Below are 14,905 nucleotides of genomic sequence, written 5' to 3' on the forward strand. Positions count from 1 at the left end.
GATGAGGGCCATGACCTTGGGGTTACCCTGGTACTTGGCGATGTTAGCTGGGTTCTGAGCCACATCCTGGAAAGCTGCCATCACCTCAGGGTCCTGGAGAAAAACCACAGGAGAGATGGGATTAGATATGGATACTGACATGGAATCCAAGGGCTAACTTTAAGACTGCAAACACTTCAATTTAAGGAGCGTCGTACCTTCATGGCGTTGAGCACCTCTGGGTCGTTAAAGAGCTCTCCCAGACCAGGCATGCCGAAAGGAGAGCCTCCAGCCCCCCCTGGGAAACCGCCAGCCCCCCCTGGGAAACCGCCAGCCCCCCCTGGGAAACCGCCAGCACCCCCTGGGAAACCGCCAGCACCCCCTGGGAAACCGCCAGCACCTACAGCATGAGACAAGGAACCCAGGATTAATGCGATTACAGGGCTCCAAATGGACCCTTGGGTGATGGTCAGATAATGTAGAGCAGTGGTCACCAGCCCAGGTACTGGAGAATTACAGGGCCATGGATTACAGGCCTTTGTTCAAGCCCTGCACAGACAAACCTGATTGAGCTAATCAACTTATCGTCAAGACATTTCATGAACCCATATTCCCTCTCTTACCTGGGAAACCTGGGAAGCCACCTCCTCCTGCTGCTTGTCTAGCCTCCTCCTCCTGTGCAGAGTTAAAAAAAAATGTTTTAACGTTGAGACACTATTTTGAAATTCTTATTCTCCTCTCTGTTCTTGCACCAAACACTCACCCTCTGAGCTTTCTCATGCTCTTCCCTCGCTTTCTTTACCCTCTCCTTCCTGTCCTTGATTTCTAGCTCCTCCCTCTTGCGCTCATACTTGCGCCGGTGCTCAATGATTTTATTAGCCTGAGGAGAGAAAGAGCATGAGTTGAAAGTCAGACCAGAAGACACTGATTGACCAGACAACCTTGAAACTGCTCTGGTTTCAAAAAGACAGTTAGTGGCTGGGTACCTTGGGCTGGACCTCTTTCAGCATAGCGCTGGCATCCTCGTCGTAGTCCAGTTTGCAGGCAGTGGCCAGGTCCTTTGCTGCCTCCTCCCAGTGCCCCAGCAACCTGACACACAAAGAGGAAAGAGACTCAATCAAAGTATTGTATTAGGGGTGTGCCAAAATGGCCATACTCGTAATCGTATCTGTATATTGACAGTTGATAGTCGGATCAGATGATACCCGTGACCGGAAAAAACAGAAGTGTTTTAATATTTTATTTAACCTTTATTTAACTATGGACTTATTAAATGTTAGCAAAATACCTCCCTGCACATTCACTGCAAAATAAAGCTACAGATTAGGAGCAGCGTGCAGAGGTGTGTGTCTGTGTCCTCAACTTGCAGTGGGCTGCCACGTTTGCTAACACTCAGTCAGAATGCCCATCAGCGTTTCATATTTTTCCCCCCTACCCATGCCTCGCATGTTAGATATTATGCACATATCTTGATAGCAAACGTCCTCACCATGTGATTTATCATAGTAGCAGGCAGCAGCAATCTAAATGATCAGACCGAAAAATATGCAAGGAAAACTGATCTTGTGAAATTATGACGTGAGTGGACAGAGAAATACAACTTCACTCTATCCAATCAGAGCAGCATGATCAACGTACAGCCAGGCTTTTTCTTTAGACAGCCAGCCAGTTGAGTTATTTAGACCATGTAGAACCTTGCACATGACTGACTAACTTGAGAAAGATGTGTGCTGACACTCAAATGTATTTTTTCCAATCACGGATAATAAAAATACCCTGATCATAATCGTATCCAGAAAATTGCCAATATCCCTTACGATACTCATTTTGTCCGACTACTCGGCACCACCCTATATTGTATTACTTATAAATCATATACAACTGCATTGTGTCTGAGTTTGAATATGCAGCCTATCTAGCAGCATACTTGTGAGCTTTCCCCCTCCACTTGTAGGGCTGTGCAGAATCTGGGTTGATGTCAATGGCTCTGTCGCAGTCCCGCTTAGCTGCATTGGGTTTCTGCATCCGGATGTAGACGCTGGCAAAGAACATACGTCAGTCTGTATGAATACTACGTGATCATGTACTAGAGCACATCATGTGGTATGGCATTGTTAAGTCTAGCMGTGGGACTCACCTAGCCCTCTTGGCATACATGATAGCTACCCGTGGATTGAGTTTGATGGCTTCAGTGAAGAGGTCCAGGGCTTTCTGCAASTCACCTGTATTTGAYAGCACCAAAAAGTGATAMTTATAACCACTGGTCATTAAAATGTCTTCCYSATYTACTACAAGGTCAGKGCAATGTYAATGCAAGAACCTTAGAACAACCAACCCACCTTCTCCTAACGCTTCGATAGCTTCCATCTTCTTCTCGTTGGCCTGGTCCATCATTTCCTCTGTCACCTAAAGGAACAAGAACACACTATTTATCTGCAAGACATATGAGATGCCATGTGGTCTTCTACTTTGCCTGGGAAATTCCCAAGCAGTCTTCTTCAGGGCTTGCATGCTCACTAGATGCATTTCTCATTAGTTCTCATCTGCAGAAACTCCCCAAATGAAAAGCACTTCATGCACTCTCCCATCCTTATGTTATATTAATAACAGATGTCTTCAGTAGAGTAAATATTCTCACCTCCAGATTTTCTAAGTCTCCCATCTCCTGAGGTTCGTCTGTGTCTGGCTCAATCACCCCATCTTGGTCGATCTCTGAAGAAGCAAGGGGATCCATCAAGGACTTCAAAATTTTTGTAGATATGAGACACACTGAAAGCTTGCACCTTTAATTCCGTTATTGTATGTTGTATACAGTGGCAACCCGTCATTCAGGAGAGGTGGGACAGAGCCCCACCTGTTTTGAGCCCCACATTTTTTTGTGGGCTTGCCTGTTTTGCATGTTATTTTGGCATTAATACGAGTCACATATCAGTTTGCAAACAATGTAAAATAAATATATATCATTGAGTTAATAAAGCCGAATACAAATATGGTCTTTCAGCCTAGCTCAGTGCTTTCTGTGGCGGTAGGGCAAGCCAGCAGAAAATAGGAGCGTTGCGCCGTGATTGGCTCCGTGTTCTGTCACTCATGAGGACACTAAGTCACAACCAAGTATTAAGGGTAGACATCGAAAATTCAAGACCTTTGGCTCCTGCCATAGAATTACATTAGTAGTGCCCTTCCAAGAAGGCTCAAGGTCATTGGCCACAGATTAAATCACGTCAAATCACGATATGTACAGTAGCTTTGACTGGACTGATCATGTCAACATCTTACTTTCAAAATCTTTGCTAGCAGTCATCAATTCGACAATCTACTGGAAAATCCTTTTAAATCCTTGTCATATGAAAATAAATAACGGAGAAATTATAGTTAAATTTATTTTTTAATTTTTAGTTTAACCTTAATTTAATAGATAAAATGCATCGGTGCTCATCGGCCATTGGACATAAACATTACACAACAAGTTGTAAATCGCAAATTCAACAATTAGTGGTTTGGAAGAAATTTGTGACAGTGGCTAACTGCAAGAATTGCAACTGGGAAGTCGGGAATAAATTAGCTCAGACTGGGAAAATAAATTTTGAACGGTCATCCAAATCCAACTCGGAAATGTAAATCTGGCCTCTTGTCTTTTTTTGATGACAAAATTTTTCTGCGAAGGACCACTGCGCCACCTTCCTCTTCAAGTGAGCACATCACAAGTCCAAAAATGTTTTATATGCTGCTGCATAAATTATGTAATATGCCAGGGAGATATGTATACTGTAGCTAAGAAAGTAATACTAGAGTAATACTAAGTATATGTTGCGTAGTAAGCTGTTAGTAGCCCATCACCCTATTAATTTGGTTTATTTTCACCTCTTAATTTCACCTAACGTTACTGTTCTGACTCAGTGGTGCACATGTAGCCTATAACCTGTTTGAGAAATGTCATCATTGAATATTGTAAGAGCTTTCATTGTGTGCTTATATGCCCCCTTTATTTATCCTACGGTTCTGATTTGGTGTACAGGGAAAACACTAAGAACAGCCCATGTTCTGAATTATGTCGCTGTACATTTCAAAAGTGCAGAACAAATAATTATATTGACTACATCCGCCCTGGTTCGCTCATTAATGTCTTAATGTCGTCCCCTTGTGCCATAGTTTGTACATCTCAATTGTCAGTAGAAACCACATTTGTTTAAGCAAGTCAGTCATATCATCTGTTTTTAAAAAAAGAGGCAGTAAATGAGGCTGAATAAACTGTTTCGCTGCCAGACAAGGCTCCGCTGATAGCCAAGTATAGCAGTGGTAAGGTGTTGTTGGAACTAGAGGTCGACCGATTAATCGGAATGGCCGATTAATTACGGCCGATTTCAAGTTTTCATAACAATCGAGAATAATCTTTATTTAACTAGGCAAGTCAGTTAAGAACACATTCTTATTTTCAATGACGGCCTAGGAACGGTGGGTTAACTGCCTCGTTCAGGGGCAGAACGACAGATTTTCACATTGTCTGCTCGGGGGATTCAATCTTGCAACCTTACAGTTAACTAGTCCAACGCTCTAACCACCTGCCTCTCATTGCACTCCACGAGGAGACTGCCTGTTACGCGAATGAAGTAAGCCAAGGTAAGTTGTTAGCTAGCATTAGACTTATCTTATAAAAAACAATCAATCACTCATAACCACTAGTTAACTCCACATGGTTGATGATATTACTAGTTTATCTAGCGTGTCCTGCGTTGCATAGAATCGATGCGGGGCGTAATCGTTGCTCCAATGTGTACCTAACCATGAACATCAATGCCTTTCTTAAAATCAATACACAGAAATATATATTTTTAAACCTGCATATTTAGCTAAAAGAAATCCAGGTTAGCCGGCAATATTAACCAGGTGAAATTGTGTCACTTCTCTTGCGTTCATTGCACGCAGAGTCAGTGTATATGCAACAGTTTGGGCCGCCTAATTTGCCAGAATTTTACATAATTATGACATAACATTGAAGGTTGTGCAATGTAACAGGAATATTTAGACTTAGGGATGCCACCACTTAGATAAAATACGGAACGGTTACATATTTCACTGAAAGAATAAACGTCTTGTTTTCGAGATGATAGTTTCCGGATTCGACCATATTAATGACCTAAGGCTCGTATTTCTGTGTGTTAATATGATATAATTAAGTCTATGATTTGATAGAGCAGTCTGACTGAGCGGTGGAAGGCACCAGCAGGCTCGTAAGCATTCATTCAAACAGCACTATCGTGCGTTTTGCCAGCAGCTCTTCGTTGTGCGTCAAGCATTGCGCTGTTTATGACTTCAAGCCTATCAACTCCCGAGATGAGGCTGGTGTAACCGAGGTGAAATGGCTAGCTAGTTAGCGGGGTGCGCGCTAATAGCGTTTCAAACGTCACTCGCTCTGAGACTTGGAGTGGTTGTTTCCCTTGCTCTGCAAGGGCCGCGGCTTTTGTGGAGCAATGGGTAACGCTGCTTCGAGGGTGGCTGTTGTCGATGTGTTCCTGGTTCGAGCCCAGGTAGGAGCGAGGAGAAGCTATACTGTTACACTGGCAATACTAAAGTGCCTATAAGAACATCCAATAGTCAAAGGTATATGAAATACAAATAGTATAGAGAGAAATAGTCCTATAATAACTACAACCTAAAACTTCTTACCTGGGAATATTGAAGACTCATGTTAAAAGGAACCACCAGCTTTCATATGTTCTCATGTTCTGAGTAAGGAACTTAAACGTTGGCTTTCTTACATGGCACATATTGCACTTTTACTTTCTTCTCCAACACTTTGTTTTTGCATTATTTAAACTAAATTGACCATGTAAAATTATTTATTTGAGGCTAAATTGATTTTATTGATGTATTATATTAAGTTCATTCAGTATTGTTGTAATTGTCATTATTACAAATAAATAAAAATCGGCATCGGCTTTTTTTGGTCCTCCAATAATCGGTATCGGCGTTGAAAAATCATAATCGGTCGACCTCTAGTTGGAACTGCTGTAGGGACAGCTTTATGTAGGCCTTAACAGTTTGTGGGCACCGTTTGTCACCATTATAGTGCAATTCATTTATTGATTAGTGGTGCAATTATTCTTTTTTGGCCCCACCAAGATTTACATGCTATAATCGCCACTGGTTGTATAAGCACTGCTCAAGAGCTTGGCAATCAGTTCATAAGGCATCGTTACAAACTGTGTGGTCATGCAACGTATTGTTTGTTGTTCACTATATCACTAAATGTATTAGATGGAATGGAACTGTAAATGTCTGGGTGAGGATTTATTGGTATGGTGTGTGAGTCGAAAAAATAATTTCCAGGGACAATAACCCTTTGGCCTGTGTACCCATTTTCTTTACGAACTCAATGGGTGACTGTGGGAAAATGTGTGGGCCAGGTGTGAGAAAGCTGCCATGGACATACCTAGTTCACTCTCCTCACTCTCAGAGGGGGCATGGGGCTCAGGAGCAGAGGCAGGGGGAGGAGCTCCAGCACATGGACACCCACCCTGAAATGAATTTGTTTTATTGGCTGAACTGTACTGGTAGGCTGTCAAATATAGAAACTGGATGGATATATGAAACAAGTTATACTTATACCTTGCATGAAGAGTCATTTTGGGGGGCTTGTGGAATTGTAGCTCCCATTCTGAAAAAAAGAGAATCTTCGTTCAAATTTTAATTCTCTCCAATAGAGGCTTTCAATTTTGCCAACTGCTGCCAGTACATGTTGGTGTATTACTTAGTACACTAGGAATTCCTATGTTTTATTCAATTAATAAAGTACTTTGTACTGACTTATCAGACAGAGAGAAATATGCCTGATATTTAGCAGCAGTGAGTGGGTGTGACTGCGGCATTCCCGTTCCAGGTAGTTGGGGAATTGGCAACAACAAAAATCACACGAAATTGCATTAACAATGACTTCATTCATTTAACTCTAATACTATTGATATCCGGGGAATAAACCGGGGTTTGAACATGGGTTGATCCGACTCCTAACAGATAGTGGCCCGCTACTTTTGACGATAAAGAGCAACTGCAAGCTTGACGCTGTGCGATAAACAGAAGGATTATCAACTGACCCTTGCAACCAGGCCCGGAGGAAGCCGAGCTCGGGAAGGTGCAATATGGAGGGATTTTCGTCGCACAACTTCACGAAGGCCTTCAACTCATGCACTTTCCGCGGGTCCATTCTCACTTCACAGGTCCAGCACACGCTACACAACAAGAAAGTGCGAGGAAGTAAAAATGAAACTGCTAGCTAAGTATGAGCATTGATAGCATACACATGTGCTGCACAGCCTCATTTAGTATTATTAGTAAACTAGGTAACTCCTTTATCTCAAAAAACAGTTTGTCCCAGGGCACGTGTAGAAATGTTGCATGGATTGTGAGGATAGAATATTCTGGAATTCTGTCGAGTTAGTCATGCCGTGGGGATTATTTGAATGCATGATAAAATCAGGGAAAACAAACCAGAAAGCCTAATTATTTCCAATAAAACACAGTATATGAGGGTTAGATTAGCTACCTGTATGACCAGACAGCTCTTCAACGAGGGGTAGCTTCGAGTAGAGGGGTGCAACCAAGCCGCTACAACAATCGCTTTAAATTACTAGTCGATGGTGTATGTTGTTCCGTAGATGTTTTTAACGCAGGCATTAATTAGATAGAAACATATGACAAACAAAACAAGCGATGAGGTCCTGCGTGAATGGATCAAGTCGCAAACAAAAGAGGTCATATAATTGCTATCCAATCAAAAAACCTAATATTGTACTTCCACCAATGGTAACGATTGTCTTACAGGGGAGGCTGAAACTTGTCACCTCACAAGCACGGCAGACAGACAGATGCATTTATCGACATGATACAGTCACAAATTCCTACATGTTGGCTGTCGTATGAAGAGGTAGTCGTATTATATAGTTTACGTTAGATTTTTAGTCTGCTAAAGTATTTATATTTTATGTAATTGTGTATACCGCAATAGAATTTAGCGCCACTACTTGTGGACATCATGATGGGAGTTAACTGTCGCTGATAGTCTGACCGACTTGCAACAATGTTGCCCTCACTTAACATTTTGACCAGATCCGCTACCCAATTGGTGTCACACTCAAAGTTTTGGAGTCAAGGTGAGTGGTGAAATATTTGGTTATTTGTATTTAAATTTATTACAATGGTAGAAGGTCATTTTTATATCTGGCCACTGTCCAGACAAATGAGCTTATCTAACTACTGTAGTCAGGGTCAAGATCACAATTGTGTACGCATGACGTCCTTTTCTCAAATCCTATTGGAGGAGAAGGTCCGAGGGGAGGGACCTCTTGCTTTCTCATCCAGTGGGTTTTAAAAGAGGACGCGTGGAGAATGCATTTGAGATCTTCCCTATTATTTATGCAAGCTAATTTCACATTGTATGTTTGTATAACACAAATGCTTGCCTCAGCAAGATGGAAGGCATAATACATGTTATTCCCCAATGACATGTCATACTTTTATTATAGGATCAACTTATAATGTCATGTATAAAAATCTTATATCATGTAGATTTGTATGGCCAGCTGATTGTGGAAGATTCTGTAAGACCTAGGTGAAAAAGAACTGAATTTATTAGCAAACTTTTCCCTCACTGGTAACCTCTCTGCAGGTCATCTGTGGTGCCCATGTCGGAATGTCTCCGTTAAACCAGGAGGGTGGAAACCGCGGAAGGTTCCACCAAGATACCTCGGCCAGCTAAGCCCCTTCACTCATCCACACTTCATAAAAAATGGTGAATGTACTCATGGGCATACAGCTATGTCCCATTTATGCCAATCAGTTACTCTACAGCATTTACCCGATATTGTTGATATTGCTCATTGTTATCTTATTCACAACCACAAACTATGGGTATGAATACTGTTGTGTAGTACAGTGCAGTCGCTTCAGGGAGTTTTAAATGGTGGGTTTATAACTTCTTCTTCCCCTTCTTGCTCTCTGTCACAGGTGAGGTGACCCCTGGCTTAACCCAAACAGAGTTTGATCTCCGTCGGCAAAGACTGGCCTCTCTCATCGAGGTTCAGGCAGATCGGCTGGGACCCACTGCTTCGTCCAACAAACACCTCGTCATTGTCCTGTCCCACCCAATCTGCTACATGACCAATGACATCCCCTACCCCTTCCACCAGAACCAGGACTTCCTCTACCTCACAGGCATCCTTGAACCAGACAGCGCCCTGGTTCTGTGTGGTACCGGCCGCCCGGACCAGGCCATCCTCTTTGTACCCCGCAGGGACCCGGCCAGGGAGCTGTGGGACGGGCCCAGGTCAGGGAAGGATGGGGCGGCAGCGTTGACTGGGGTCGAGAGGGTCCACTGCACAGAAGAATTGGGACTTGTACTCAAAAGCCTTAAAGGTAGGGGGTAACTACGGGAAAGTCATTCGAACATACATATTTTAGAGTAAATGTTACTCTTTTGGATGAAAGATTAGGGATTAGAAGCCTGAGGAACGTAGCTCCAAATTGTGGATCAAATTTTCATTCCGAACAAATGCAACTGTTTGAACCATTTCAAAGTGATGTAAAGAAATTAGACAAACTATATCACTAACAATTTTACTCTGATTGTTCCCTCTCTCTCAGGTAGCACTGTGTGGTATGATGGCTCCAAGCCCTGCCACCCTGGGCTCCACCAGACCCATGTTCGGCCCCTGCTGGAAGGGGGGCCCATGGTGCGCTCTCTCAGACCCCTTACACACTCCCTCAGGGCCCTCAAGAGCCCAGCCGAGGTGGCTCTCATGAAGGAGGCTGGTCGCATCACAGCACAGGTGAGTCACCTCACACACGCCATGAGTGAAGCACTCTCAACTGTTCACGTAAACCCTCTGCATCCCCTCTATCAGGCATTCAAGAAGACTATGGGTATTTCTCAAGGGGACATTGATGAAGCTCTACTGTATGCTAAGGTGAGTTAGAGGTCTTTAGACACTTTATAATTATGGTGTGTTGTCATTGAAAATATGGTTTAACACCTATGGTAGCAACGATAATGATGAAATGTTCATGTGAATCTATTTCTCAATCCCAGTTTGATTTTGAGTGCCGTGCCCATGGAGCCAATTTCTTGGCCTATCCTCCTGTGGTTGCTGGGGGAAACCGAGCCAATACACTTCATTACATAAACAACAACCAGATTGTCAAGGTGAAGGGACATATGCAATGTTGCTGCTGAATGTGGGCCCACAATTCTGAGGTCAGAAGATTTAGAATTATTAACACCCCAGCATTGCCACGATTGTACATACTACATCTACCAGCAACTCTCTGTCTGTGTCCAGACAAACAAGACTGCCCAATTCCTTGTCTTTTCTTTCTCTCAGAATGGGGAGATGGTGCTACTTGATGGAGGGTGTGAATACTTTTGTTATGTCAGTGATATTACTCGCACCTGGCCGGTGAACGGAAAGTAAGTTGCATCAACAGAGATACCATTTTGGATGTTTGCTCCTTCTCTCCTCTCTCCCTCCTTTTAATGAAGTCTCCTTTTCTACCCCTCTCTTGCATGGTGAGCCCAGGTTCAGCCCTGCCCAGGCAGAGTTGTATGAGGGGGTGTTGGAGGTGCAGAAGGCCTGTCTGTCTCTGTGCTCCCCAGGAGTCAGTCTGGACCACATCTACAGCACCATGTTGACTCTGCTGGGACGCCAACTCAAACAGCTGGGCATTGTGAAGGGCTCCACCAGTGATGCTGATGCACTTAAGGTACGCTCAGTGTCGCTGTGTCCTTCTGCTCAAAGTAGTTCCATGGTTGGAGAAAATAACTCCAGGTCCAGGTTAACTGATAATGGTATCAAATGCATGCATAGATAACTGAAGGGTGTTTAGCATCAACGTAAATGATAATATCACTTATTTACTCAAATGTTTTAATAGTAATATTTAATTGAAAGTAATGGGTTATATTTTGTGGCTTAAGGGGACCACGGAGACTCAATGGCTAGGAAAGGGTATTAGAGGTTAATGCTGTGTATCAAAAACCCTATTGGATAACAAACACTTTAATACTAATAACGTTCAGTAATAAACCATTTAGGTCCTTTATAATCCTAAATTCTTACATTTATGTGCAGAAACTTCAGACCATTGACCTTTTTAATTCAGATGGGTAAGAAATGGCAGGACCTGAGTTAGATTGCACATTTCCTGACAGTAAAAGGGCTCCCTTGTGGCACAGCGGTCTAAGGCACTGCATCTCAGTACAAGAGGTGTCACTACAGACCCTGGTTCGATTTCCGGCTGTATCACAACTGGTCGTGATTGGGAGTACCATAGGGTGGCGCACAATTGGCCCAGCGTCGTCCGGGTTAGGGTTTAGCCGGGGTAGGCCGTCATTTTAAATAAGAATTTGTTCTTAACTGACTTGCCTAGTTAAATAAAGATTTTAAAAAAGCAGAGTACAATAATCAGTCTTTAACACCACGGATTTCAAAATGCGTACAGTCCAGAGACATGGTTAATTACCGACAACAATCTAGACATGTAAATGCAAGCGTTCAGTTTCTTCCGTGTCGAATGTGAAAAACAGGCAGAGTTCTCTGGTGCAATACCCAGGAAAGCGTATAGTTTCTCCCAGGATGCAACATGGTAAAAACACAAATCTTTCCCCGTTTATGGGGCATCGGTCCCTAAATTCATCATCCTCAGTGTAAGAGTCTAGGGTAGACAATAGCAACATGTTCGTTTGTAGCTTAACGATCAACGTGAGAAATAGCCATACGTTTTCTAAGACTCCGATTTAAAATATTAGGCCTATGAGGTTGCACAATAATCAGGCCTGGGTGGTAGTCGGGAGAAGACCGAAAGGTCGGGGCCAAGGATTGCAGCACGCCACAGGAGTAGCCTAGGTATCACACCGGCTTATGTTGGGAGGCTGGGTTGGAGAGAAGGCATTCAGCAAGACCGGTGTGTGGTGGAGGATCTTTCAGCAATGGCACCGGAGCGATTGATATCGGTTTGCTTTCTCGATTTATAGTTCTTTATAAATGTTTAGAGTGACCAGTGTAATTTCTCACCAAAAGATGGACATGCCATTGCCATGTTAGGCATTCTAGCAGTACCAGATGGTCTCAAAATGTCCTAGAATAGGGGTTCTCAAACTTTTGGCCTGGGACCCCATTTTGATAAAATAAATAGTGACCCCACCATGTAAAAAAAGTAATGTAATCAACAGCCAATGTTAACTTTTTAAAAATGTTGGCTATGACAGTCTATTACAAATCACTCTGACAGTATTTTTGACAGTATTTTAATCGGTATGGTTTGAAATGACTGACATGCATCAGAAAGGTATTGGGAAATTCAGAAGATTATCAGGCAATAATGTTGTATGATATTCTGTGTAGAAAAGAACATCACCCCAAGTCTGATTTAGTGCCTAATCTTGTCCACTCGGTTGTAGTAAGAAAACAGAAACCACTCTGTTCATTACAACTGCATTTAGCGGCTACCGGTGGTTACTGATGTAACCCCAGTTCTATGAACTAAATGCAAATTCTCTTGCGACCCCACTACAAATCAGGTGGGCTCGCAACCCCTAGTTTGGGAAAACCTGGCTTAGAACTTGTCAATGTTAAAAGAACACAACACAGGATGTTTAAGGAAATATATTGAACATTTTATTCCAAAACAATCACACTGTTGAAGTAGTGTGATGTACTAATGTTGGAGTAATGATTAATAAATGGTGAGCAAACTGTTTAAATGCCTTGTAAATGGTTTATTACTGACCGTTATTATAATGTGTTAGGCCTACCCATGATGGCAGTTAGCCTAGCGATCAGAGCGTTAGGCCAGTAACTGAAAGGTCGCTGGTTCAAATACATGAGACGACAAGGTAAAAAATCTGACTGTGCCCTTGAGCAAGGCACTTAACCCTAATTTACTCCTGGGGTGCTGTACTTCTATGCCTGACCCTGTAAAACAACACATTTCACTGCACCTATCCGGTGTATGTGACAATAAATATGTCAAAATGAAAGGCAGACACAGAACTGAAAGAAGGGACCCTATCACTCACAGTTAAAATATTTTCTGGGCAAAGAATCCTGGAACTTTGGATATTTTGTGTTTACTTTGCTCTCTCCAATGGTCTGTGGTCAGGAAATGACCATAACGTCTTCTGGCCCATTTAAACTGTAAAGTAGTGACCTAATTACACCCTTCGTAAAGCATAATATCCCTGTGTACTACCTATAATCGAGGCATCACTTTCCTGTAGCAATTCAACTCGGGGGGGAATCAAGCCAAACCTAAGTTTAATATACATTTGATTGGGCAGCTGTGCTCTTTCAAAAGTTTTGGATTGCGAATTGAAGTGTAATCAATTACTGAAATATTTGCTAACAATCCTGACTAGCAAATGCCTCAATATTGAGATTAATAGTGTACTCCAATCCAAATGTTGTCCAGTTGAGCAGGTTTATTTAGCATATATGCTCATTGAATAAGAAATCAATAGTGTAGCTGTGGTAATTTTGGTAGATACATTTTTATTTGTACTTATGGGACCAACACTCATCCTTCCCTCCTGAAATACAAATTTTAGATGTCATTGATAGATAAAAGTAGATGACTACCAGCAGTAATAAATTAACTTACATTTCTCAAACTGAAACTTGACCATAGATAAACCTAGATTTTTAATGGAAGGCAACTTTATCACCACATAGAATGAGTTTTACGTGAGATATTGGAACATTGAGTGCAGAGCTTGAGCATGCAGTGTACTTTGTTGCTTCGGTGACCTGTATTGCTGCTTCTAGGCGGCGCGGCGCTACTGCCCCCACCATGTTGGTCACTACCTGGGCATGGATGTGCACGATACCCCTGAGCTTTCCCGCTCTCAGCCCCTCCAGCCTGGAATGGCAATCACAATAGAGCCAGGTACTGTATACATGAGCCAGGGTACAATCTCTCTCTCACTCACACAGTTCAGTTCTTCATATTAGTCATATTCAACTGATTGACAAACTTGGAAAAACTGTGGACTTTTTAGGCTGGATTAACACTCCACTAGGGTTATTCCGCCTTAGAGGCAACACTTTATTACTGCACCACTCACCGCACGCACGGTGGGCTCCACATAGTTTACATGGTAGAATGTAACTTTACACAAGCATCATTTATGTTTTGCTAAGGAGAATGTTTTGTGTAGTGTAAACCCAGCCTTCCCAGTGAAACAACCAGAGATTCCTATACAAACACTGAAGCACTACTGTTCCAGTGTTTAATGCATGTGTGTGCATGAATGCATCAAGTGACTACACTCCAGTCCATCTCTCTCTTTCAGGGCTGTACATATGTGAGGACGATGACCAGGTTCCAGAGCGATTCCGTGGACTTGSGGTGAGAATAGAGGACGACGTTGTGATTCAAGACGAGATAAACCCCTTGATCCTGTCCTCTGACACACCCAAAACCATTGCTGATGTTGAAAGAGCATGTGCACAGAGTTAGGGCGGAGAGAGACTAGACATGGGGAGGGTATATACMTTGCTCCCAACTGGAGTGTGACCGTATACACTCCTCAAATGCTAAATGTGAGCAAGAGTGAGTGTTCATCCCTCTCAAGAGTGACGGGTCACATTTCAGTGGGTTCGTCTTCGGTATATTGGCGATTGCACAATTTAATGTGCATCCCGCCACCTACTGTGCGGGATGAAAACAGGGTTTCCCCAAAAAACGGAACTATCAACAAAAACNGTGAGAATAGAGGACGACGTTGTGATTCAAGACGAGATAAACCCCTTGATCCTGTCCTCTGACACACCCAAAACCATTGCTGATGTTGAAAGAGCCTGTGCACAGAGTTAGGGCTGAGAGAGACTAGACATGGGGAGGGTATATACTTTGCTCCCAACTGAAGTGTGACTGTATA

General features: G+C 42.8%; 2 protein-coding genes across 4 annotated transcripts in view; one reads left to right on the forward strand and one right to left on the reverse strand.

The window, feature by feature from the left end:
• The window catches only part of LOC111980197 (hsc70-interacting protein), an 8,298-nt gene extending 1,118 nt beyond the window's left edge, over positions 1-7,180 (reverse strand). The window contains exons 1-11 of the mRNA XM_070440006.1: positions 7,071-7,180; positions 6,586-6,634; positions 6,410-6,494; positions 2,618-2,691; positions 2,319-2,385; positions 2,117-2,201; positions 1,907-2,017; positions 966-1,068; positions 743-859; positions 603-654; positions 266-379 (exon numbers count right to left, since the gene is read on the reverse strand). Coding sequence (XP_070296107.1) covers positions 266-379; positions 603-654; positions 743-859; positions 966-1,068; positions 1,907-2,017; positions 2,117-2,201; positions 2,319-2,385; positions 2,618-2,691; positions 6,410-6,494; positions 6,586-6,634; positions 7,071-7,180 — 967 coding nt within the window. The remainder of the gene's footprint in view (positions 1-265; positions 380-602; positions 655-742; positions 860-965; positions 1,069-1,906; positions 2,018-2,116; positions 2,202-2,318; positions 2,386-2,617; positions 2,692-6,409; positions 6,495-6,585; positions 6,635-7,070) is intronic.
• On the forward strand, positions 7,162-14,733 carry LOC112072991 (xaa-Pro aminopeptidase 3). 3 transcript variants are annotated; one of them, XM_024140364.2, is made up of 11 exons: positions 7,162-7,253; positions 7,982-8,126; positions 8,642-8,764; positions 8,980-9,387; positions 9,616-9,800; positions 9,876-9,938; positions 10,061-10,174; positions 10,353-10,438; positions 10,548-10,731; positions 13,791-13,911; positions 14,318-14,733. In XM_024140364.2, exons 2-11 carry the CDS (start codon positions 8,054-8,056, stop codon positions 14,482-14,484), a joined length of 1,524 nt encoding a protein of 507 aa, XP_023996132.1. In that variant the 5' UTR covers positions 7,162-7,253; positions 7,982-8,053; the 3' UTR covers positions 14,485-14,733. The 3 variants fall into 3 exon arrangements, with proteins under 3 accessions (XP_023996132.1, XP_023996135.1, XP_023996134.1); XM_024140367.2 differs by lacking the exons at positions 7,162-7,253; positions 13,791-13,911 and having other exon boundaries at positions 7,768-8,126; positions 14,318-14,473; XM_024140366.2 differs by lacking the exons at positions 7,162-7,253; positions 9,876-9,938; positions 10,061-10,174 and having other exon boundaries at positions 7,768-8,126.
• Positions 14,734-14,905: the final 172 nt, after the last annotated feature.

Source organism: Salvelinus sp. IW2-2015, unplaced genomic scaffold (assembly GCF_002910315.2).
Source record: "Salvelinus sp. IW2-2015 unplaced genomic scaffold, ASM291031v2 Un_scaffold2115, whole genome shotgun sequence".
Taxonomy (NCBI): domain Eukaryota; kingdom Metazoa; phylum Chordata; class Actinopteri; order Salmoniformes; family Salmonidae; genus Salvelinus; species Salvelinus sp. IW2-2015.